The sequence below is a fragment of the Falco cherrug genome, chromosome 5 (assembly GCF_023634085.1).
Source record: "Falco cherrug isolate bFalChe1 chromosome 5, bFalChe1.pri, whole genome shotgun sequence".
Classification (NCBI taxonomy): domain Eukaryota; kingdom Metazoa; phylum Chordata; class Aves; order Falconiformes; family Falconidae; genus Falco; species Falco cherrug.
Window position 1 is genome coordinate 12,825,353 of NC_073701.1, and position 26,102 is coordinate 12,851,454.

Below are 26,102 nucleotides of genomic sequence, written 5' to 3' on the forward strand. Positions count from 1 at the left end.
GAGGGTCCTGGCATACAAGAAGCTGAACATGAGTCTGGTGTGCTGCTGCAGCAACAAAAGCAAGTCAGATCCTGGGCTACATCCACAGGGGCATTGCTAGCAGAGATAAAGACATGATCATCCTGCTCTTCTCAGCACTTGTCAGGCCACAGCTAAAGTACAGTGTCGAGCTCTGGTCTTCAAAATTAAAAAAAGATGTAGACAGGCTGGAGGGGACCAGAAGGACTGCCAAGAAGATGATCGAAGGGCTGAAGAACCTGCCCTGTGAGGAAGGACTGAAGGATTTAGGTCTTCTGTCTCTGGAGAATAGAAGGCTCAAGAGGGAACCTCATTGCAGTTTTCCAGTACTTAAAGGCCGGCTATAAGGAAGATGGAGACTACCTTCACAAGGAGCCACATGGAGGGGACAAGGGTGATTGGTATGAGTTGCACTGGGGGAGGTTTCATCTCAATATAAGAAAAATATTTTTATAGTGAGCATTCACTTGAATAACCTCCTGAGGGATGTGGTGGAGTCTCCATTACTGGAAGTTTTCAGGATGTGACTGGACAGGATGCTAGATAATCTCATATAGGTTCTCTTGACCCCAAAAGGTTGGAACAGATGATCTTTTGAGATCACTTCCAACCTGGGCTGGTCTGTGATTCTGTGGTTACAGTGGAAATGAAACTGTGCTCATGAGTTAAGGTGAAAGGTAACGGTTTGCACACTGTCACTCTGTTTATGGCACTAGGTTAATTACAAGTAAGTCCTACCAGGTTTGTCTGTCTGTATTGCATTTACAATGGAAAGCATGTTCTTTCTAGACCCTGCATGCTGCTTTCTCCTCCAGGAGTCATCAGTACTGAGACTATCTGGCACCTTATAGAACTGGGCTTTTATGTTTGATACTAAACAAAGTGTGGCCCAATAGGGACAGCCAGTTTATGTTATTAGCATCTCCTCAGTGCTGCAAATGTAAACTAGTGTACATCTGCCTACCCTCTACTGCCACTGGCCTTGCTCCACTAGACCTGAGTGGACAGCTAGTCTGCATAGCTTTGCCAGGGTTCCAGCGTGAGCTCTAACTAGAGCTGAACATTATTTTCGCAAATGGGATAGGTAAACCAATCAAATGACAAGTGTAAACTGCCATACATTCAAATCCCAGATTATCAAAAAGGTAAATTTCACTGCATTAGATTGTTTATCACAGTTATTACTGGTATTCAAGAGGGAATTGAATCCAGGGTCTGATGACAGGAAAGACCCTTAGAATACATCACTGTGCAATCCAGTCGGTAACTTTTAAAATAGAAGTAACGCTTCAAAGTAGTTGTTTTATTGTACTTGCTGACCATAAGTACAACATCCTAAAATGTGATCACATTTTCAGCATTAATTCATTTTGAATAAGCCATATTTTCATGAAGCCATAGGTTTGCATTCATTATTGTTCTAGGATAAGCAAAGCCCTTATCCTACACTTATATTACAGGCGGGAAGCGGGATTATCTGGTATTTTTTCTGAGGCCATTTCATTTTTGTACTTTGTTCCTTTTTTTTTTTTTTTTCTTCTCATGGAACCACTCGCTCTTTCAGTAAAGGTAGTGTTTGTGGTTGCATCACATCTGTTTCCTGTTGTAGTCTATATTCTCACTGTGGTTTGCAGTATTCAGAATTGCCTCAGAATGTGAAACCCACACCGCATTGTGGTTAAAAGCAGCATAAACCGCTGGAGACATTGCCTCATAGCAGCAGAAGGTGGGTTTCTTATATGGAGGATTCTGTGGGGATAAGCTTCACTGTGATAAGCTGATCCATCTGGGGCTGAAGAAGGGAAATGAATGCATAAAGCAGTATCGGCTGGGACTCTGAATTTCAGTATGTGAAAAGATGATGGTGAAATCCTTGGAAACTGGTTGATCAGTGATTGTTTCTTTTTCCTTTTGCTTAGTATATGTATCATCCCTATATCCCTTGCCAATTTCTTTCTGCCTTTCTGTTTGGTTCTATAGGCTATTGATGAAATTCTATTCAAATCCCCTAAAATGCAGCCAGAGTAAGTGCAGACAACGTGGTTCCATGGAACTATACATATGGTGGTACCCAGCTGCTAGTAGGCAGATGTTTATATTAAGTAATATTTCACAGATGTGCTCAGGTAAGATTGCAGTGGAAGTAGGGTGGCAGGTATGTGTAAGTACTTTGATAGGTGCCTGTTTTGTGTAGGTGACATAAAGTTGTCTTTCAAAATAACAGTATGTCGCAAAATAAAAACCAATTAGAAGCAGATACTTCATCCTTAAGTCCCGTCTTCTCTTTTCCTGACTTTCTTTGAGTGTAAGAGGAAGCTTATTTGAACAGTTCCCCTTTTAAAGTTTGCCAAAGAAAGTTCATCTCACACCATACACTTTCCAGCTAATTCTTTTTGCTGGCAGTTAAGCACTCCCTTAAATATAGAAGTTTCTTCCTTTAAGTACAAGGTAAAAAGTGTAGTATCTGAAGGTATTGCTTTGTGATAGTGAGATTTTAGTGGTTATTACAGTGTGGTTTTGGTTGGCTCACTTAGCAACATACATCCATTATTTGTATCTTTTTGATCTGCTTAGCAAGCACTAGTTGCCACCGTGTATTAGTTATTTGTCAGCAAAGGTCTTATCTTTATATATATATATATTTATAGAAATGTAAGATGGCTCTGTTATGGTTGGAAAGAGGGTGGTAGACAAAAGGGGATGACCGTTTTTTCTTGGTGGTGGTGATGGTTTCTTGCAGGGATGGTGGGCTCAATGACTCTAACTCACAGTTTATCTTACAGATGTTAAATCTGTGTCTCTGGTTCTAAAGCTAGCCATTACTCTTGTTTACAAAACAGAGTGCAGGAGACATGCTGCTAAGAATTGAGAGCCAGCAGATGCTGAAATGGAATAGCAGGGCTTGTTTTCAAAAGGAAGTCCAGAAATTAGGCAATTATACTGGGCTCTGAGCCCAGCTAAACAATCAGTGATAGGAAGAGCTATGTTTGGATTTGGTTATCAGTGTAAAGTATGTAAGTTACAACTTTAGGATGGTAAATGGTACCATAATGCAAAGTGAAGCTACAAGTACTGCACTTGACTTTCTAAAGGATCTTAGTGAGAATGAAGGGGGGGAAAAAAGCATTTCACTAAGTAATTATCATCTTGTTTTCTTAGTTTTGTGATGCGTGTGCACTAGTACATTTATAGAAGTGTGCCATGTATGCTACTAGACTGAAGATTTTTTTGGTAAGCCAATTCCACAGAGTAATTATTACCTTTTTAAGCAAGTATGCAGAGCCCCTTTCATTCTCCTGTAGGAAATGTGCACGTAAAGGTTCAATTCCCATTCTAATATACTGAGAGTAAGTACAGTAATGTTGGAAAAATTGTAACAGAGAATATTTTTAAGGATAAATTGAACTATTGTGAAGATTATAGCATTTTCTTCTACTTTTTTAGTAAACTTAAAAGTATTTTATTAATGTGCACGTTATACTGTATGCTAAGAAAGGCATGGGTTTCAGTTCTGTTTCTATATTCCTTTTTTCCCTCCCCATCTGTGGTTGGGTAGGGAAAAGGTAGGCATTGCTCCAAACTAGCTCTCATTTCTTGTGAGCTAGGGAATTCTTCTGACCACAAAACATCATCCATTTAGCCAGAGTTACTAAATCAATTGACCCTGAAGGTTGTCGTTGCACAAGTCTTTGGGTTTGAGCCATGGGAAGAATGGGAAATCATACAGACTTGCCTATGGCTATCTTAATTCCACAAAGCAAGTGAGAGAGTTTTGAAAACAGTGATTTAGTAAGTCACTCTTTTTCCAGCCCTTAACTTGGAACATGCTTGGGTAGTGGGAAGGATGTTTTACTGTTTTAGGGGTTAGTACACTACCTTGAATTTTGTGGATCACATTGTTTTGAGAAGTTTTTACATTAAGGTGTTTTGGGTGGGTTTTTTTCTTTTTTTGGAAGGGTAGTATACATGCTATAAATGTAAACTGTAAACCTGAAACAAGCAGAAATATTTCAGAAGGAGTTTTTCTATAAAATTGCAGTGCTGAATCATTTTTAAGCTACTCTTAAAACAGGGCTGTCTTCATTCCTGTCAGTATGGTACTTTTTGTAATAATACTTGGCATTCATAAGGTACTTGATCACTTGCACATGCATACATATGTTTAATTAATCCTTTCAGTGCCTCTTTGAGGAAGTTGGGTATTACTTCTTTTTAGCAGTAGAGAAAAATGACACAGTAAATTCAAGCATCTTGATCAAAGGCATGCAATTATTTACAGACTATTACTGTTCCTTCTAGCACAAAAAATACTGAACTTAATTTTGAAGAATGCAAATCCGGTTCTTTATTCAGACTTGGGAGTAAAAACATACTCTGTAAATCATCTTGACTGTTTGCCTCCCAGAATTTGAGGGGCCTCCTCCTGTTGCTATCTGTAACCTGGAGGGATTTGGGAGGGACTGTGGACTGAGATTCAGAGCCAGGCCTCCTTGAGGTTGTAAGCTTGTCTTCATCTGTGTAAAACAGTGTCTTATTTAAAACTATATGAAGAGACGTGTAAGTCCGAAGTGGGAGAGGAAGAGAGAGGCAATGTCAAACAAGCACACATAATACTGGTTCTTAAAGCAAATACAAGAAATGTTGTGTCTTAATTTCATGTTACGATCTGCTTATGAGACTAGCCTTATACATACGGGATTTTATGTGGCTTTTAGAATAAGTACTATTTGAAACACAGTCTTTTTTTAATTTGTCTGCTGTGTAACATTGGTAGCATTTTAATGGCTAGGAGACAGTTTTTTGATTTGAAGTCTTAAGTGTGGAGCACTCAGTTTAATTAATCTCTGTTAAATAGTGACAGAATTATTCTGTATACAAGATAAGTTTGTGTTTGTGCATGTCCATAGGTCATGAATGCTGATGGAACTGGGAGAAGAGTTCTGGTAGAGGACAAGCTGCCTCATATCTTTGGATTCACATTGTTGGGAGACTACGTTTATTGGACAGACTGGCAAAGGCGCAGTATTGAACGTGTGCATAAGCGCACAGCAGAAAGAGAGATCATCATAGATCAACTGCCTGATCTAATGGGCCTGAAAGCTACAAATGTTCACCAGATAATCGGTGAGTGAAAACTGCTAATCAGGCAAGTAAAGGGAAATGGAAATTTTCAGCTGTGCTCTTCTGCAGGTATCACTTAATACCAGGTCAGATTTTTAGAAATGGGCAGAATGCAGTCCTATTTATGATCACTGCAGGCTGCAGTTTGGTGGGATGGGGTAGGTATTTTGTGAGGTGCTTCAGTCCTCTAACTTGGAAGAATATCAAGCTGGAAAACAGAGTACTGCAGGCACCCCCCAAAATGTGTAATTTTCTGCTTCTTAGGGAGTCAGGGCGTCTCATAGGTCTGAACAACCTTGGATCCATTAAGGGGAGAAGAAGGATCGTGGAAAATAAGAACTTCCCTTTGTAAAAGCCAGCTATTAGATTAGCCCAGCTGTTTACGAAGCTGCAGCTGTAGCAGCTTTTCATCTTGCAATCTGAACATGTGCTCTCAGTATGCAAAAGCTGAGAATGAGCCAGTTTTAGTCTGTTTGGTGCTTTTCACGTTAATATTGCAAAATCATCTTAAAAATAACTAGAAGTACTTTCTGCCCTGTTGTGTCTGTGGTGTAAAAAAGTAGGGTCTAGCTTTAAATCGGTTATCATTGGCTATCCAAACACTAGTAGCAGTGTTAACTGTGGCATCACAGAATTCATCACGTTCCCTGAATATCCTGCAGTGTGGATGGGTAGGGCTTGCAGCTTCTTGTTGCCATGTCTTGATTGATCCCCAGGAAATTAGTCAAATGTAGTTAAGGCGTATCTTTGCTGCTACCATGTTGACAAGATGCCCTAAGGTGCATGTGATTTAAATGCAGCCCTCTTTCCAACTGTTTGGTTAATTGAGCTTGGTAATGCTGGCTGTCTCTTAGTACATAGATTTCCAGCATTTTCAGGTACAGACCTGCTTTACTAGCATCCTGGACAGAAGAGACCATTGAATGGATGTGAAAACAGATCTGCAAATTTTTCTTCTCTAGGAACACAGCTGGGGTATGTCACTGGACCCAGTATTCTGCAAAGGGCAGCAGAACAGACGCTTCCTTACATACTTACTGTCCATTCAGTGCTTGTGCTGTGAATTGGGAACATCAGTAGATAATGCTTTTCCTAATGCTGGGTTTGTTTCCTGGGGTCAGGAAAACAAACAGTGGCTTTCCAGCCAAGTAGAGTTACATCTGCTAAAGGATTACAGGAAACGAACAAAAAATAATTCATTCAGAGAATGAAAAGTGAAAAACTGTATGTATTTCTTCAAGGACTCGGTGTCATGGATGCACGTGAGGATTGGCTTCATCTTCCTGCTGAAGTAAGATTGCAATGACTGCTTTTGCTTTTCTTAAATGCTTAGGTACAAACCCTTGTGCAGAGGATAACGGCGGCTGCAGCCATCTTTGCCTGTACAGACCACAAGGCCTTCGCTGTGCTTGCCCCATAGGCTTAGAGCTCATCAATGATATGAAGACCTGCATTGTTCCAGAAGCTTTCCTGCTGTTTTCTCGGAGAGCAGATATCAGACGAATCTCATTAGAAACTAACAACAACAATGTTGCTATTCCACTCACTGGAGTAAAGGAAGCTTCTGCTCTGGATTTTGATGTGACAGACAATCGGATTTACTGGACTGACATTTCACTGAAGGTAGAGGTTTATTCTGTATTGTCTATTAAGTTGTTACAAGGTTCTTGAGAGACTTAAGAATGGATTGACAAATGTGATTTACAAGATTTAGGGGGCAGGTAAAAGAGCTTGTTCTAACTAGGAATGGCATATGTTTTTGTTATACTAGCAGCATTCTCTCCTGTAAATCATTTGTATTGAGTTTGCATGGCAAAGTTGTGGTAGCAGGTGGGGAGCTACAGGGGTGCCTTCTGAGAGAAGCTGTTAGAAGCTTCCCCATGTCCAATAAAGCCAATGCCAGCTGCTCCAAGACGGACCCACATCTGACCAAGGCTGAGCCCATTAGTGACAGTGGTAGTGCCTCTGTGATAACATGTTTAACAAGGGGGAGAAGTTTCTGTGCAAAGACAATTGCAGCTGGAGAGGGGAGTGAGAACATGTGAGAGCAACAACTCTACAGACACCCCGGTCAGTGCAGAAGGAGGCAGGAGGTGCTCCAGGCACCAGAGCAGAGATTCCCCTGCAGCCTGTGGTGAAGCCCACGGTGAGGCCAGCTGTGCCCCTGCAGCCTGTGGAGGTCCACAGCAGAGCATATCTCCACCTGCAGCCCGTGGAGGACCTCACACCGGAGCAGGTAGGTGCTCAAAGGAGGCTGTGACCCTGTGGGAAGCCCAACTGGAGCAGGTTTCTGGCAGTACCTGTGGAGAGAGGTGCCCATGCCGGAGCAGGTGTGGTGGCAGGACCCGTGACCCCGTGGGGGACCCACACTGGAGCAGCCTGTTCCTGAAGGATTGTGTCCCATGGAAAGGGCTGATGCTGCAGCAGTTCATAAAGACCTGCAGCCTATGGGAAGGACTCATCTTAGAGAATTTCATGGAGTTCTGTCACTATGGGAGGGACCCCCTATGCTGGAGCAGGAGAAAAGTGTGAGGAGTTCCTCCCCCTGAGGAGGAAGGAGCAGCAGAGACATCATGTGATAAACTGACCAAAGCTCCCATTTCCCAGTTCCCCTGTGCCACTGGGAATAGGGAAAGACGTGGAGGAATAGGGAGTGAAGTTGAGCCTGAGAGGAGGGGTGAGGGGAAGGTGTTTTAAGAAATTTGGGTTTATCCCTCATTATCCTACCCTGTTTTGATTGGTAATAAATTAATTTTCCCCAAGGTGAGTCTGTTTTGCCCATGGCAGTAAGTGGTGAGTGATCTCACTCTGTCCTTATCTTGATCCATGAGCCTTTTATATTTTCTGTCCAGCTGAGGAGGGGCTTCGGTGAGCACCTGGCGTCAAGCCAGACTCAACCCACCACATCATTTAAATCTAATCTATACATTTTTACACAAAGGATAAGTTTGCAAAAATTAAGGTTTTTGGCAGGAAGCAGAATAATGCCACATGGCAGGAGGTTGCAGGGATCACAGATGTTTTGTCAGATATGATTAATGGGGGAAGCCTTGTCTTGGGTTGGGAAGTGAAAATGGGGTTTACATATTCATAAACTTATATAGCTACTGCACATGAGACATATTATGAATCATAGGCTTTGTAAAACAGGTTTAGGGTCTAGACTGAGAAATTGGAAAAGGTTAAGGGTAGTTGTTTAAACGTGGTGGCTAATGGAGTGGCAGAAGTCTGTGTATTGTCTGTCTGTTATCAGTGAGTCAGGTTATTCCCTTTGTTTTTCATGGGTTATAGATGTAGTCAGAATTGTGAGCACCAAAAATTAGCTTTTAATAGAAGAAAGTTTTCTGCAGTTGGGTTGAGACTTGTGCCAACAATAACTCATGGACCTTTGCAACTGAAGAATCATAAAAGTTAAAAACACAGAGTTTGAGTTTGAGAGAAGTGACTTGGCTAAACTCTTTAGGTATGGTATTCATTTTAGCTGTGTTTGAAAAAAAAAAAATAAAGCAATGATTTGATAAATTTTTAAGGGGGATACAGATGAAGGCTGAGATATAAGCTTCCCTGCTGTGTACTGTCACCAACTGGCATAATTAGCAGGTCGCATCCAAACTGGGAAGTAAGCAAAAAATCACTCTTGTTGTCAAGTTCTGATAGGTTACAAGTATGAGGAGTGTGTGCAGAGTGGAATATTAAGGACACAGGAAGGAAGCCCTTGTATGCCAAAAAGAATAATATCCTAGTGTTATTCCTTTACTTTCAGGCTTGTAAGTGGTCATAGTAAATCAGTGAGTACCTGAACTCTGATATATTATTGAAATAATTCTGACTGTATCTGCTATCACGGGCTGATCCACGATGGCAAGAGTTAAGTCTTTTGAATAAAAGGCCAAGAAGATGCATTTTTAGTGAAGTTAAATTAAACTATTAGTACTGAACACTTGCACTACTGAGCTATATAAGTTATTAGGTTGTTTCCTTCTGTTTGCTGTTCTGTCCTGAACTTTTCATTAGGCTGCTTTAAATAGTGTTCTGTGCTATAACATCGATGCTTTTGTATAGTCATGGGAGAGCCAAAGTATTTCCCTCTCAAAGTTGGCACTGAGTTATTAAGGTCGCTTTGGCATGTAGACTGCTTAACTGAACCACACTAGTTATCCCATTTATTTCCCCAGTGAAACACTATTGTAATTGACACAGAATACAAAGAGTACAGTAGATCGTTGCTTCTGAATAGCGGCATTGTTCGCCTTGCAAGTAAGTAGTGTATTGTAAGATCTTCTTTCCTATGAGATGCCTAAAATCTGAAAGTGTTTAAAATGCAACAAAGAAAACAACAAGCCCAGTGACAGACTGGTAAAAATTTCTAATTTGCCTGTGTGTCTTTGTATCCCTGCAGACCATCAGCAGAGCGTTTATGAATGGCAGCGCACTGGAACACGTTGTGGAGTTTGGCTTGGATTACCCAGAGGGCATGGCTGTAGATTGGCTGGGGAAGAACTTGTATTGGGCTGATACTGGAACAAATCGTATAGAAGTGTCAAAGCTGGACGGACAGCATCGCCAAGTGCTGGTGTGGAAAGATCTTGACAGTCCCCGGGCACTGGCACTGGACCCTGCTGAGGGGTAACTTGTTGATTTAATGTTATGTTTATGAACAGTGAAAAACAACATCTTAATGCTTCCTCTAGGGCATGTTAGTTACACTCTGCATGTAAATCCTGAGAGAACTGAGCTGGGGAATACAACCTGGTAATTTAAAGTATGAGGGTTGGAGGAATATGCTCTTAATGTCCTGAATAATCATTAAGAATGCTGCAAAAAAATCAGAGCAGCTCATTAAAAAGGGATTTATATTTAGTTTTTTAATTAACCACAGAATCAAAGTAGCTTTAGGTTTATGGAATTCATTAATTAGAAAAGGACTATAGCATTGAAAAGAAAACATTTATCCTTTTAAAAATGAAGATTCTTTTTATCACAAGTTAAGGTCCAATAAAGGTATTAAATGATTTGACTTGAGAGTAGGGGAGTGTAGCTTATTGGCTGAGAATGGGGAAGGTGTTTGTTTCTTCAGATAAGGAAGCCTTTTTAATTAATATGGACAAGGGAAGCAAGGACAGAGAATGAGTGGAAAAAATTATGCCCACCTATCCCCAAAATGAAAGATTTCCTGAGAAGAAACTTCTCAGTTGGAATCAAATGTAGTTGCAAAAGTAGGGCAATAAGCGGGTGGAGGGAGGAAGGAGTGGGGCAAGGCAAGGCATAACTGTTTAGCTTCTGAAATAGCTCTTCTACCATGAAATGCTCATTTGATGTCAACTAATTACTGCAAAACCTTTTTGAGATTATAGCAACGTTGTATTACTCTTATTTTATAAATAAGGGAGCTTCATTTTCTAGTGTCATGAAGTTATCACAGTTTCCAGTGACACTGCGAGAGTTACAGCAATACAGAGAACTTGGAACACCTTCCTCCTGCTCGATTTCATTAAGGTGGTGGCAACTGTCACAGTGCTTAGCTGAATGGAGTTCTGCCTCAGTGGGGCATGCAGATGGGGTTCAGCCCTGACGTGCCAGGGATTGGCTGGACAAGTACATTAGAAGGCATCCAGTTACTCAGTTGTAAGAAAAGGTTGCTATGAGTGATGCTAGTTTTACACTGGTTTTAGTTTTTTCTGAGGGTTATTTTGATTCAATGATTTTTCTCTTCACCACAGGCCAGAAAAAAAAAAAACAACTTTAATTTGAGTCTGAATGCCTGTGTGTCTTATAGCTGAGCTATGTTGCTGTACTTTACGTGGCAGTTTTTGTGGCATTGCTACCATGGAAGCAATTCTAACACTTAGATCCATGCTTGTACAACATGCAAAAATTTTACGAAAAATTTGCAAGTATTCCTAGTGTCTAAAGAATAACTCGTCCTTTATTATCAGTTTCTGAAGCAACCTTTCCAGCTGTGTGGCTGGTTGAAATTAAGAGTATTTCACAGGTGTTTGTTACTAGAGCTACTAAAGCAGAAAGGTGTAAACATTGGCTAGCTATGTCTCACTTGTTTTTAAAATGGTATTGGCTTTACGTTTTAGAAGAAGTAACTAACTGGCCAGCAAATGTCAAATATACAGCACTCTCTGCTGTACAGTGCCTAAAGAAAATGTAAACGTGTAAGTCTGTGTATCTGCCAAATGAGGCATAAACTGGCATGTGAGTATGTAACGGTTTGTACTTTTGCTCCAGTGGAAATGCCATACAATTTTGTGTTATTCTGCCCTTGGCTGAAACTTAACACACTGTTACATGGCTGATTGACTTAGTTGTGTGGAGATGAGCAATGATGCCTATTAACAAAAGTACCCTGCGTTACCTACCTTTTTTATTCCTTCATTTGATGGACAACTGAATAGAAATGGAAGCTAAGTGTCATGGAAAATACCTTGCTAAATAACGAGATATAAATGAAGGTGCCCAACTTGCTAACCTTTTGCCTCTTAACTGATGTACATGGATTACTTAAGATTGAAGTGCTTTCATATGGAACTTGCTGGTGAAAATCCAGCTCCAAATGGAAAAAATAACCTTGGAAGCATTTTGAGGAAACTTGACTCACTTCCGTGCTTGTATTTTGAAAAAAAACATTTAGCGTAGTGGGGCTTAATAAATGCTCAAATTTACAGCTCTTGTTTGTTCTCTTCTTCTTTCTAAGGATTTTTGTTTTATTTCTCCCCTTGAGTTCTCCTTTGGATTAAATGTGATGTTTTTTTTTTTTTCTTTTGTCCTTTTAATCAGATTTATGTACTGGACTGAATGGGGTGGTAAACCAAAGATTGATAGAGCTGCTATGGATGGCAGTGAGAGGACTACTTTGGTACCGAATGTGGGACGTGCTAATGGCCTAACTATTGATTACGCTAAAAGACGTCTGTACTGGACTGACCTCGATACCAATCTGATAGAATCCTCCAACATGCTAGGTGAGCCCCAGAGCCCTGGGCAGCATTGTGGGGATGCTGCTGCTTTTTCAGTTACCCATGGCAATTTATTGTTTAAATAATGCAAAGATACACGTCTTAAGACAAAACCAGGTTTTTTCTGAACTCACATGCTTTTAACGTTGGCTCCTATAATTGATGTTTATGCAACACAGCATTTAGTGAGGCCTCAATTTTTTTGTAGGTGATATAGTTGCTCACAAAGTTAAAATTACACAAGCTGTGCATGTTTTCAGTTATATGTAGGACAAAGCTGTCAACTTTCAGTGTTTTGGAGAGTGTTGTTTTGCTGTTCTGAAGAGCACTGGCGAATACCTAACAAACACTTCATCATCTGTAGAAAGGTAGAGAGAAAGCCAAGATAACAACAGCTTATTGGACATTTTTCACAATGTAATTTAATACTTTTTTTAATATTTATTGGTATCTTCAGGGTTCAGGCATTTTTTTTTTCCTCGAGTATCCCACACACTAAGGAGCTTTTCCTGGCTAGTGCTGGTCACCAGGGGGTTCTCTGTAGTGCTGGGTTCTGTGTGATTATTTTACAAACTGGTCATTATGGCTAAATGGAGGTGGAATATTTTATTATTTCACTGTCCCAGGGTAATGTACTAAGGACCCAAGCCCTCTCAGATTTACACATCTTTTTTTAACTTGTCAGCACCCACAGGAGGCTTGTTGTCTGCCACATGACTCAATTAGTATTACCACTAGCCAATATTTAAGGCTAAAGGAGTTAGTCTACTTTAAACAGTATGTTTGCAATAGTGGAACAAAGCTGGAAAAAGATCAAAACAAGAAAATGCATTATAGGAATTATATGTAATATAAAAGCTTTTCTTCGGCTTCTCATGTACTTTGGTGTGCACTTGGGGCTAGCTTAGTGTTCCCTTGTGTACTGTAGAACTGGACACAGTATTAGAATTTCATCTTTCCTGTGGCTAGTGACAGCAGAGTTGCAAGGCTGTGCATCATCCTCTTCTCTGTGCAAAGAGGGAATGACTTCTTGCTTCATGATCTCCCATTTATTTTCTGTGACTAGACAGCAGGATGTCCCATGGTAATGAAGTGGTTGAAATGGTGTGGTTGAAATCCTTTCCCACCCGCCATGCCCTGCTCCTTAAGGTCTCTAACACTTCCACAGCATACGCAATTAGCTGTTTCCTACCTTGAGTTTCTGATGGCTCCTTCCTGTTACAGCGTTCCAGAGACAGGTTAGGTTAACGTGTGCGTTTCATTTTCCCCCTAATGTGATGTAGAATTTTATTAAGTTCATAACAATTCTCTGTCTGTAAGCAGCTGGCAGAGGCACAAATGCGATGCAAGGGATGCTGAACTGAGAATACAGTGTCAGGGTCCTGTGTCCCCTTCAGAGGGACCCTGTTTGTTTTGGAGAAGGGGGAAAGGACATACTCTTTCTGAGAACCCTGATCGTTTTCAAAACTGAGACTTCTTTACTTATTAAAATACATTCTCTTCTGTGAATGGCAAGCAGGATTAGCACATTTCTGTGATAGGCTCCAAGACTTCAGGATGGTCTTTTGAATATTGCACGTTACTTTATAATTTACTTTTGTAATAATGAAGTAGTAAGTTTAAAGTAATTGGGTATTAATGCTTCTGTGCAGGGCACATATCCAACAGCATTAAACATCCTCTTGTTTGTCCCCATATAATCCTGCTTTTTCTCTCCCTTCCTTTGTGGAAACAGGCCTTGACCGTGAAATTATAGCTGATGATTTGCCTCACCCATTCGGCTTGACTCAGTATCAGGATTACATTTACTGGACAGACTGGAGCCGGCGTAGCATTGAACGAGCTAACAAGACCAGTGGCCAGAACCGAACTATCATCCAAGGGCATTTGGATTACGTTATGGACATCTTGGTCTTCCATTCCTCCAGGCAGGCAGGCTGGAACGAGTGTGCCTCCAGCAACGGTCACTGCTCTCACCTGTGTTTAGCAGTCCCTGTTGGCGGTTTTGTCTGTGGCTGCCCAGCTCACTATTCCTTAAACTCTGACAACAGGACTTGTAGTGGTAAGCCATAATGAATGAAAATAAAACAGAGAAGCAGATGGGTTTAGTAACAGATGCAAGTGTTCTACTTGGAGAAAAGATGAGTTTTATTTTTGCGTGAGATGGTGAAGCTTGTTTGCCAATAGGCCAAGTTAAAGTTCATTTCCATTTTGAATACTGAATATGTGTTTGAAAAAGTTTTGGTTCCTTAGCTTCCCTTCCTCCATAGGAAGCAGGATATATGACTGGATAAATATGGCAATAAAAATACGTATTTTTAAATAACGATTATCTAATACAAAAATCCTACTGACTTGTAAGGGAAGGTAGGATATTGAAAGTGAAAAAGTGTCTTATAACATACCAGTATCACCATAAAATAAGAAGAGTGGCTGTTACTGAACCTTCTCAGTGATTCAACTATATCAGTGTAAACAAGAAAGCTCAAAATGCTTTTGATTTTGTATCTGTCAGTCAGACCCTCCTTAAGTGCTTACTTGCTTGTTTATTTATCTGCTTATTTATTTCTAAACTTGCCTGACATAAAGGATATGCGATAGTTTGGTCTATATTCTGAACTTTGCATAGCCTTCAGGTGGTCAAGATTTAATTCTGTAGTAGCTGTGTTTACTGGCTGATGAGATGCTGAGACAAGCCACTCATACCCCTAAAAGTATTTGTTCCCCAGCTCGGACAGGCTCAGCTCCATGGCCTCCCCAGCACTTCAGATTTCTGATCTCAGTGCAGCCAAGCCCCGTTTTTCTCTATTGTTGTGCAGAGTACAGACGGCAGGGCCCCTCGGGCTGTGTGTGATTAGTTTCTAACCAAATAATTCATCCATCTTTCAGTAACTGACTGCCAGTGAAGCACTCATAATTTTGGCAGCCACACTAGATGGCTGATTTCCACTGGTGTCATTCAGATTAGTCAGTGGGTGAAGAGATTCATGGTACAGAGAGACAGATTGTATCTCGTCCACATTATGCATGAGAGATCCAGCTGTTGTTTTAAAGCCAAAAGCAGGGCAGCTTGTTCCATGAATGCTACCTCATGACATTTCTTGAAAATCATGCTCTTCTGAAAACCCTGCTTTTACACCCCACCATGTGTCCTGTACTCCTCCTTTCCGTATTTATTACAAGGGGCACTTGCATGACAACTGGATCCTTGTACTCTTAACACTCTCCCACCTTCCTGTAAGTTAGAGGCACAGCCGGCATCTCTCTGGTGGGGACTGTGATTTTTGTAGGGGGAAGAATTTTACTTCCAGCAGAGAATAAGTAGCAAAATGATCAAAGGTCATATTTGCTTGTGAAAATGCTCTTGGAAACAAAGGAAGGAGAAAAATACAGAAAGTATGTTGTGAGCAAATAGAACCATTTCCCCACGGTACAGTTCAGGGCCATTCATGAGGTATTAGGAGTTTTCCTTCTGCCATGTTCAAACCTGGCAACTTTCCAACTTCTCATTTGTAGGTAATTGGAGACTAGGCTTCTCTGCGTATAATTGAATTTTTTGCTTGGCCACTATAATTGGAGCATGTACAGTTTTAACTTTCTCTTGCCTGTTTTACTTGCTTATGTACTCCTGAACATTATTATTAGTCCAAGCCCTGTCTAGAGGCCAGATCCTCCCCTCTGGATTACTCTGCTCATGTGTGCATAGATTCTTTTAATTATGGGAAGGACACACAGCTCTGAGATCTGGTATCTCACCAGACCTACCATGTGTCATGAAGTTTGAAGGTGGTATTACACAGAAGACATGCTCGTTGCACTCCCATTTGCCTGCCAAAAATATAGTTGAAATATGTGACTATTGGGAGGGAGAATGATGAAAACTGGGAAGGGATTTCTGAAACTGGTACTGTTTCAGAGATGTGGGGACTCAATGGGGGAAATTCTGCCGTTGCTTTTTATAATGACCCATCAATTCAAAGGTGGAAGCCACACAATCTTAGACAGTATGAGTGTGTCTTTGGGGAAAAGTGGAAAGAACTTTAGGTGCTTGTGGTATGTTTACCTGCACTGTTTTATCTTAAGCTTTTTTCCCTTTCCATTACTCTCTTAACTGCTTGGTAAGAATGCTGATGTTTTCTGAACCTATTATTTTGCTGTACACATTCATACAAACTTTGCTTTGCTTTTTTGAGTGCTTTCTTCTACAGTTTAGAGCGAAGTGAAGGCAGCTTAAATGATTGGAGAAACTCTTGGAGGGGAAATACAGGTTTTCCAGAAAGCAAAAATACCTTGCAATTAGGCCTCATTGTTACAGGATGTTAGGACTGAGTGTTAGTTACCAAGGAAACTCCCTCCCTGCCTCCTTTTTTTTTTTTTTTTTTTTTTTTTTTTCTCTCCAGCAGCCAGAATAAATGTTCAAAGCCTATGCCTAAAATAACAAAGCAAGGTGATGATGTTCTCTGGAAGACTTTTGCTACCTCCCCTTTCCCAGGTGCTGCCTTACCTGTTTTACAGGCTGGATTGAATGAGTGCAGTGTCCCACTGCTAATCTCTCCAGACTTGTGCTATAGAGAATTGATTGTACAGACTTCAGGGAGGCTGCAAGCTGCATTTCTGGCTGCTGGCTCTTGTGCCGTCTTGCACAGCAGTGGCTCCAGGTAGACCATTATTGAAAAGAACGCTGTGAAAAGGGAAAATGCTTTAACTACCTCCTCTGATTTCTGACCCAGTTATGTAATACAGGGATAATTTTTTTTAACGATGTATTAAATGCCTTTTGCACTTACTATAAGATAGGGCTGGTAAACTACAGCTATATGGGGTGGGAATGTCTTTTTTTATGACATTTGATGGTATTTCTAAGAAAAAAATAAATCTTTTGTCCAGGAAGTTTTTGCTGGGCATCTAGAAAGCTGGAGCAGAGCATCAGATTTATTTTTTTTCCTGACTGCAGGTTAGCATTCCCATATGAGTACCTAGAAATAAGAGAGATACCTAAGTTTGAGAAGAGCGAATAGATTTTTCTCCAAAAACACAGCCTTGTGCTCACGTAAGGGATTTTCCTGTGAATCAGTAGTTGTTCCATTCCAGTGCAGGCAGAAGGACACTTTGTGGAAACAGGAGTGAACCACTGCAATGGCAATCTTTTTTCCCAGGGACCTCTAAATAAGGAACCGGTGCCGGCTTTTGCTCAGTTTCCTCTGCAAGCAGGAATGTACCTAGCAAAAGGTTCAACTTCAAAAGAGCAGAGCTGCATTTCCCTGGGACCCCTTTAGAAAGAAAATTGACAGTTCTTTGAGAGGCATGGTTGATGGTGGTTCTTCGGGTGATTTTGACAGAACGCTTTGCATTCATTAGTCTTACGACTTACAGAATTCTATTTGCCTGTCGCATCTGTGTTCAGACATTTATAGTAAACAGAGGTCATTTGAAAGGCTTTCCAAAATGATCAAAGGTTGGGATTTTTAGGTTTTGGGTTGTGGTTTGGGTTTTGGGTTGGTTTTTTTTTTTTGGGGGGGGGGGGGGGAGGGGCAAAGGAAAAGAGAGAAGAGGAATGGAATGAAATAATAGGTACTACCTGATTATATACAGTCGTTGTTGTTGTTGAGCATACAAATAACCAATGTTATTCCTATGTGTAACCCTTTGACCCTCCTTTTTTTCCTTTTTTTTTTTTTTTTTTTTTTTTTTAACCCATCAAGCTCCTACAACCTTTCTGTTGTTCAGTCAGAAGAATGCAATTAATCGGATGGTGATAGATGAGCAACAGAGTCCAGATATCATACTCCCCATCCATAGTCTCAGGAATGTTCGAGCCATCGATTATGATCCCCTGGATAAGCAGCTGTACTGGATTGATTCTCGGCAGAACATCATCCGGAAGGCACAGGAAGACGGCAGTCAGGTATCCTGCGGGTGATGGAATTACTAAAAGATGAGGAAGGCATGCCCTACACCCAACAATGAATAATTGTACATGAATAATTTAGATACACAGACTTCTGTTGATTACTAGCTGTCACTTGGCCAAACAAGTGGCATCTGGAGTTTCTGGAGTCCTCAGCCAACAGTCTGGGAGGTGGAATAAGAAATAAAACATGGAAGACAAGGCCAATTTAAAGATGCTATTGTTCACAGTGCATTATTTGCTCAACACTGTCTTTTGCCTGGGGGCTGTTGGAAACCCCTATTTGGGAGAAGTGCAACATGGAAGGGAATGCTTTTGGGAGGGATGGAGTGTATGAGAGAGATGGAAGGGTCGCAAATGAGCAGTGGCAGGGGCATTGACTTTGAAATGAAGAGCATGGGACTCCGTGAGCACATGGCTGTGTCTGAAGCTGCCCAGGTTCTGGTGGGGGCAGGAAGAGAGTTACCAACCACCGAGCGAGGAGGCTGAAACTAGTGACCTGTAGTGGGATGTACCAGGTTTGGGAAAATGTATTTGACTGGGGGATACAGGAAAAAATAGAGCGGGGTAGAAGGAAAAAGGTGATGCAGGTTTAGTGAGGTTCGTTGTGAGCAATGACTGCTTACTCATTTTCACATTTTCAAATAGGGGTTTTTTTTCTTCCTGATCTTTTGAAAGAGGGAGGAACAGAGACTAAGATGAACAACACAGAGGTGCTATATTCAGTTTAACTTGTAAGACAGTGTGGTTTCTGTTGGTGGGTGTGGTGGTAGTTGGATCCTGCTGAACGCCCTTCAGCCTTAACTCTTAATTTAGCAATGGTTTTAATTTTGGAATATCTAAATAATTTAACACCCAAAACTAGTCAAAGGCACCAGGGTTTTGCCAGCTTCAGCAAAATAAACAAATGTAAGACTTGTAGGCACACCCTTTCGTAGAGGTGGCAAACCAAATAAAGTTAGGCAAATTTTCTGGTGAAGTTTAATTTGAGGGTGAGAGGGTGGAGGCTGCTCACCTCAAAAGCATGAAGCTTTCCAAAAAGATTATATAAGGCCATGTTTTGTGAGTTACTGATCTTTTTCATACTTTTTTAAAAGTTCATGGAAGATGTCAGTTAGGTTTACCTTTCACTATAGGGACACTCCGTAGTTTCTTTCTAAAGAAGAAAAAAGAATATTAAAAGGATTGTGAAGTCCAGAGGTCTGGACCAGTAGAAGGCAAGAACTTTGAAGCAGAAGGGTGTTAGCTAGAAGTGCTCCAAAGTCACTGTCAAATGCTAGTTGGTGTCTTTTCTGTCAGGCAGACTTGCCTTCCCATTTATTATTCATCCTTACGTTATGTCCCCAAAGTGTGGTGGCAGTGATGGTGGCGAAGAATTAGGCAAGAATTTCAGGTGCTGTCTGGCTTGACTTTGCCCGTGTTTTCATCTGTTCGGCTGCAGCTTTGAAAATTAGGGGTGACGTGTTTCTGTTGTAGAGTGCTAAATGTGCTGGGTTTGGGTATATCCAGCTGAACTTAAGAGTTGTCAAAAAAGCAGAGGAAATGCGGAAGCTGACCCTGCTGTTTCAACATAGAGATAATTTGGACTTTACTGGTCAAACTTGCTAAGTCTTGTGAGTTGAACCAACTTACATTATTGCTGTTACAACACACCATCAGGACTAAGTGTCTATACCTGATCAAAGGTGTTGGTGGGGCAACTGGACCTGGGTGTCTCCTTGCTTTATGATAGTGTTTTAGCTGCCTGCTTTTCCTGAGCAATAGTTTGATGCGGTGCAACCATAGCAAACAAAATTGCTCACAGTAGATCAGATTAAATGCACTTCTGTGGATTGTTTTTCTTTCCTTTGTAGAGCCTCACTGTTGTAACAAGTCCAGTTCCCAATCAAAACCTAGATATGCAGCCTTATGACCTGAGCATTGACATCTACAGCCGCTATATCTACTGGACCTGCGAAGCTACTAATGTGATCAATGTGACACGCCTGGATGGGAGACCCATGGGAGTGGTGCTCAAAGGAGATCAAGATAGGCCCAGGGCCATTGTGGTGAATCCAGAGAAAGGGTATGTAGCTGAAATAGTGATGTGGGGAAATTCAGGCTGAGGGTCTTGAGAATGAAATTGTTTCCTTACTACAGGTTGGTTTCTGTTTGTCAGAACATAAATTATTTTTGACATTTGTTAAGATGACTTGGTCGTACAGCGAAAATGTGGAAAGATCAAATAATCTTTTTTTTAACTCTAATCATTCCTATTCCAGATACATGTATTTCACCAACCTACAGGAAAGGTCTCCTAAAATTGAGAGAGCAGCCCTGGATGGAACTGAACGAGAGGTCCTTTTTTTCAGTGGTTTGAGCAAGCCCATAGCCTTAGCTATTGACAGCCAGCTAGGCAAGTTGTTCTGGGCTGATTCAGACCTGCGGAGAATTGAAAGCAGTGACCTTTCAGGTAGAGTAGCACTTTAATTCAGTGATTCATTTGTGTGGTGTGGGTGTGGGGGAATGCAGAGAAAGGTGTCTTCTTTTCCTTCCTACTATAAACAGCCTGTACTGTGATTCTAATCGGTCCCTGAATTCCCAGCCAGGGAATGTGCATGATTCATGCAGTGTGCCTTTACAGTTTCATGCCTCTATCTATGATTTGCATTATTAATTACTACACATGCTATTTACTTCAGTTTCTCACTGCAAGACCTTTGTGTGATTTCCCAAAGTTAGTTCATAAACACATTGCAGCAGTTTTGGAAAGGGGAGGGAGGGGGTTGTTTGTAAAGGTATTGGTTTTGGTACAGTAATCTGTCAGTCAGAGGGAAGTTTCCTGTTAGTGTAAAAATCTTTCCTGCAGAATTAAAGCAGCAGGTGTGCAGGTCACTTAGGTACCTGTCAGTTAGGGTGAAACGATGTGAGAAGGATAGAGCAAATCTAAAATCTCTCTGTACTGAAAAGGCAAAAAACTCCCTCTTCCAGCTGTGGAATTCTCTTTGCCTGCTCCCTAAGGTTGGCTTGTCTGACCTCCTCTATGACTTGATTCAGCTCACTTAACCACGTAAGCAAAACGATAACCGAACAACAATATGTGGAAAAAGAAGTAGAGAACAGTGTTCTATTGGTTTGGAAAGCTGAATTCATTCAGGAAAGAGTCCAGCAAGGAACCAGAACTGGAGCGAGAGAAGAGGGAATATCATACAGTCAGACTGGGTGAGACAGACTGAGATGTCTCTTATTTGCTAGCTGGATCCAGCAAGCTGCTGGATCAGCTAGCTGCCTCATGTGGCTTCGGTTGTAATTTGTTGTGATGCAAATTGGGGTGGATGTTGCTGCTGGGAGTGACAGGACTTTGAGTGACAGTGACATACCCATCTCTGTTAGGTGGTGGGGTATATGCCTCCCTCATGCTGCTGCTAGTGGAGGGCAGTGGCAGAATTTCTCCTTCCTTTGCAGTAAGTCCGTCCCCAACTTGAATAATGTGTGTCATCATACTTCAGCTGAGTGTTTTCTACTCTTAGAAGCATAAGTACATGTCTAAGGAGATAAGGACACACTTCTTGCAATCTGTGAGCAAGTTTGAAAACTTAACAAAAGTTATGGTAGTTTGTAGTAATGTCTTTTGCTGATGACATGATACCTTTGTTCAAAGTAGCAGCATGTAATCCTGTTGACACCACGGTGATTTTCAGCTTTTTATTAAGTTGCTAAAATAAGCTTTTGTTTTGGAAAGCATTTCAGTTTTCAAATTCTTAGGATCGAGGCTTAGCAAGATAGTAATTCTTTTCAGTGATTCACATGGTGTGTCACTGGAAGAGTCAGGGTCACTAATGAACTGCAATATCCTGATTGTTTACTATTTTAAAACAAAGGACATAACCTGAGTTTGTAAACTATTCTTAAAACAATGTAGTATGATGTATCTCGGTGTGTTCTAGGCTATTACAGATCCAGGGTGTGCATGAGTAAATGGGCAGCTGAACATCACACATACTTTGTTTCTCTCCTTGTATCTGCCAGAAATTAGGACACCAGAGAAGGAGATTGGTCTAAATTCTAATTCAGTCTGCTTTTAATGATTCTGTCTTTTTGGGTTTTTTCTTCTTAAACACGTGGCTATTGGATCCACCAATGTTGTGTAGTAAAAGCTCACCATAGTTTCAAAGAACACAAAGAAAAAAAAATCATGCCAAAACCTCTCCTGCATTTTGGCATTTGCACTGCAAAATAGACTGTTATAATCACCACGATAAATTGCTAACTGCTGAGATGCATTCCTGTGCCTAGGAATGCTGATTAATAGGCTCTTTTGACTGGCAGAGTAATTCTTCTGCATGTTAGCTTCTTAAAAACATGTACTGTCTTTTGCTCTGTCAGCTCTGTAGATGCCAGTACCCATAAAGAGAAGGAGAGCTAGAATGTCGTTTATGTGATGCCGTCCTTCTTTTCCTCCCTGTCCTTCAGGCATGCAGTTAGGACTTGGTTGTGCTGCCCAAATGGGAGATCCTGTTGAAGCTAACCAGATTCTTCACATGATTAAGGGGTTGTTTATGAAAAAATGACTGGAATTAGCTCCCTACCATGGAAACTATTTGGAAATTAGTTATTCTATTCCAGAATAATTAGTGTAATTTGGAAATGTCTAATGATTCTGGAATTAAGTAATTTTTATTTGGAAATAGTGAGCTGTGGGTGTGTCCTGATTTTTGTATGTATTTGTTTTGAAGTCTTTTTGTAAAAGGTATTGCTGGAGAGAGAATGGTGATGCCAGGAGACAAAGCTCCTCTTAATCACATCTCCCTTTCATCTGACATTCCCAATAAAGGGGACTAGCGCCCTGATGAGCCAGCTTCAGATTTTATTGTTGGTTTATGGAAGGAGGGATTTCAGTGTCTTGGTTTAGTCAGAAATAGTCAGTTACATTTGGTCACAAATATTAAAAAGAAAGATTAAGACATTAAGGGAGTGAAAATTTTAAGCTTCAGAGCCTTAGGAGCATACTGCAGAATATTGTTGTGATTGACATGGGCAGGGCAGAGCAGGGCATATACAGACTACATTTGGGGAGGTCAGGGTCTTAGTTTTAACTATATTCCTTCCTGTCATCTTTGAGTTTTCCCCTATTCCCAGCTTAGCTTTTCTTCTCCTTGAGATGCAGGTTGCTGTTCCTTACCTTTTCCCTATACAATGAGTCATGTTCATGAGGATTAATAGACGGTTGCAGTTACTTAGTTTGAGTTACATCACTCAGTGTATTAATTTCTACATCAGTCTGGGTATAGGCTCCTACAGAATCTATAAACGTCTTTTCTTAATCAGATCATTGCTGGTGGTGTTTCAAAGTGGTGGTGAGAGCCCAGTCTAGCTGAGGATTAATATTTGATACCCCTGTTCTGTTTTAGATGTTACCACTTGCTAAATGTTTGGAAGGTTACTTAACTTCTGAGCTCTGTGCTTAATGAAAAGGAGATGAATATAATTTTCATAGCTGAATTTGTTTGTAAGTCATCATCCCTGACATACTGTTGATTAAATTCTCAACTTATATACTCTTATATTCTCTACTATACTTATATTCTCTACTTCAATAAGTAGAACTTATGCAGACTATTACATCATGAAATATATGTGTCGTTTGTCCCATAACATTATCTTGTGTGCATATGGTAGAGACGTGGTAGATATTTTTTTTTTATTATTCTGTGGAAAATATACAGGACAAAATATAAAAAATTACTAGAAATTGTTTTGTGGATGAACATATGCAAAGCTATTGTTTGCTGTAGTAAAAGGGAAAAATAAGCATAGCAGTGAGCCCCGATACCTGAATTACCTGGATTTATATGTACATTTTCAAGCTGTGGCCTAAGTTGTAGCTTGTGTGATGTTGTCTCAGCATTTCAAAATTGAAGCAGGTTCCTTATGTTTCTGAATAATTTTATGTTCGGAATCTCATAAACCTCGCTGAATATTTGAGCGTTAGTGACCATGTCCTATCATGTAAAATAAAGCATGGATTACACCTCACTCCTGTTCCCTCAGGTTTTGAATAGCATACTTTCCTTCTGTGTGTGAGTTACAAAGTTTTCACTGTCTTTGGACAATCTTTAATGACACCTTTAAAACAGCTGTGGACTGTCTTCTGTTTATGTGGAGTGTTAGCCGTGAAATGTGACAGTTGCTCTTGACTATTTAATGCTGGGTAATTTGGCATAAAAGTCAACAAATACTCTGCAGAGGTATAAAGCCTCTTGGCTGCTACTGATGATTGCTGAAGAAATTGAGGAAAGTAAATCTTCGCTAGGAAGAAACAAGTGTTTCCCAATTTAGCATCAAAACCTTAGTGAAAATAATGTAGTTGAAAGAATATGAGTAAGTCAGAAGTCAAGTGTTTACCTTAATCTCATCGTTCATGTGAGAAGTACTAACTATCTTGTCTTCATTTTGATTTTATCTTGTATTAGTTAACTCAAGCTAATAATCCGTCTTCTTATTCCCTGTTGTATGCCAAGACAAAGCAGCTAATCTCTCCAAAAAAGGACAAAAGAATGAAAAGAATTACCAATTTCCATCATATTGATAAAGACTGGAGAGGCTCATGAGAGCTGAGCCCCACAACTCCAGATGCTTGTTAAATACAGTAAATGTATTTGAAGCTCAAAAATTGTTGTCTTGATGAAAGCAGAAAAAAAATGATCATCTGTCTGATGCACAATGCATCAGTCTTGCATCAGAGGACCCAGGGTTGGTTGTGCTTTTATAGTAGGCTTACCTGGTAGTGTAAAAGGAACAGAAGGTAGTGGAGTAGTGTAGAAAATGTTTGGATAGTATTTAATTTTATTCTAGTTGAGCTAAACTACTGTTTCCTTTCTGCAGGTGCTAACCGGATCGTTTTGGAAGACTCTAATATCTTGCAGCCTGTGGGACTAACCGTATTTGAAAACTGGCTGTATTGGATTGACAGGCAACAGCAGATGATTGAAAAGATTGATATGACTGGTCGAGAAGGACGTACAAAGGTCCAAGCCCGTATTGCACAACTCAGTGACATCCATGCTGTGAAAGAGCTCAATATTCAGGAATACAGTAAGTGCAGTCCCTGTTTGCAAGTGCAGACAGTGCCTGTGGGGCTCAAGCCAAGGAGAGGCTGCAGCAAGATGAGCCTCTTTTGCCTTGCCACTGATCGATGCCAGTGCAAATCAAAGGGTCCAGAAATTGGTATCATTTTGTGTCTGTACATTGCCAGGGTGCAATTAAGTTTGTTTCCTTCAGGCAGTTAGCAATGGACTGGAAATCTTATCACAAACCCAGCATCACGTTTTGTTGCTGATGACAACTTTATGGGTAGTTCCATACAGGCACCTGGCATTTGACAGTGTAGACACAGAGGAAACGTCCTGTTATTCCTAGTGGAGGATTTTGTGGATCACACTAGTGAGTCATTATTAGGTGTTTACTCCATTTAGACAAGCACAGCTCTCAGGGCCTTTTACTTAACAATAAATGTTTCAAAGGCAAGGTGAACATTTTTGTTGGTGCCAATTCATATTAAAAGTAAAAGACAGAAGAGCAACGTTGCATTGCACTAAGGAAGTATGTAGTAAATAACAATTTGTGTTGAACACGGCTGCACTTCTACCAGTTTTCTGTTTACCAGGATATATCCTTCCCCCCATCAAAAAATGTGCTTGAAATGATGGGAGCTTGATGGTTAAAGCAGTGGAGCTGCCATCATCCTGGAGGAAATAGGCCTGGTTAATAGGCTGTGGTGCATGCCTTGGAGAAATATGTAGAAAAATGTCTGGGGATGTTTAATTAAAGCATCAGTGCAGACTACTACTAGTTTTGTTTGCTATTAGTCTCAGTAAATCTGTCAGGAGTTCCAAGAGAAATATGTTGTCCTTATTAAACATTAAAATGAAGAGATATATTTATCTAGAGCATGTTAATTTGAGTTATAGAGACCGTGTGGAAGCTTCAGAATTCATAAATTAGAAAAGTTTACTTTTCTAATGGTCTTTGATAGAGAAAAAGCAGTGTGGAATCCAAAGCATCTTTTCATATTACTAATGTTACTATTTTTGCTGCAGAGAACTAGTTCT

The 26,102-nt window shown here is 40.5% G+C and overlaps 1 protein-coding gene across 3 annotated transcripts in view; it reads left to right on the plus strand.

Annotated features, from left to right (window-relative positions):
- The window catches only part of LRP6 (LDL receptor related protein 6), a 128,381-nt gene that overhangs the window by 85,765 nt on the left and 16,514 nt on the right, over nt 1–26,102 (plus strand). For all 3 annotated transcript variants that reach the window (XM_055710973.1, XM_055710971.1, XM_055710972.1), the window contains exons 8-16: nt 4,926–5,142; nt 6,473–6,762; nt 9,539–9,765; nt 11,926–12,110; nt 13,840–14,166; nt 17,807–18,009; nt 19,866–20,077; nt 20,274–20,464; nt 24,877–25,086. In XM_055710973.1, the coding sequence (XP_055566948.1) occupies nt 4,926–5,142; nt 6,473–6,762; nt 9,539–9,765; nt 11,926–12,110; nt 13,840–14,166; nt 17,807–18,009; nt 19,866–20,077; nt 20,274–20,464; nt 24,877–25,086 (2,062 nt within the window). The remainder of the gene's footprint in view (nt 1–4,925; nt 5,143–6,472; nt 6,763–9,538; nt 9,766–11,925; nt 12,111–13,839; nt 14,167–17,806; nt 18,010–19,865; nt 20,078–20,273; nt 20,465–24,876; nt 25,087–26,102) is intronic.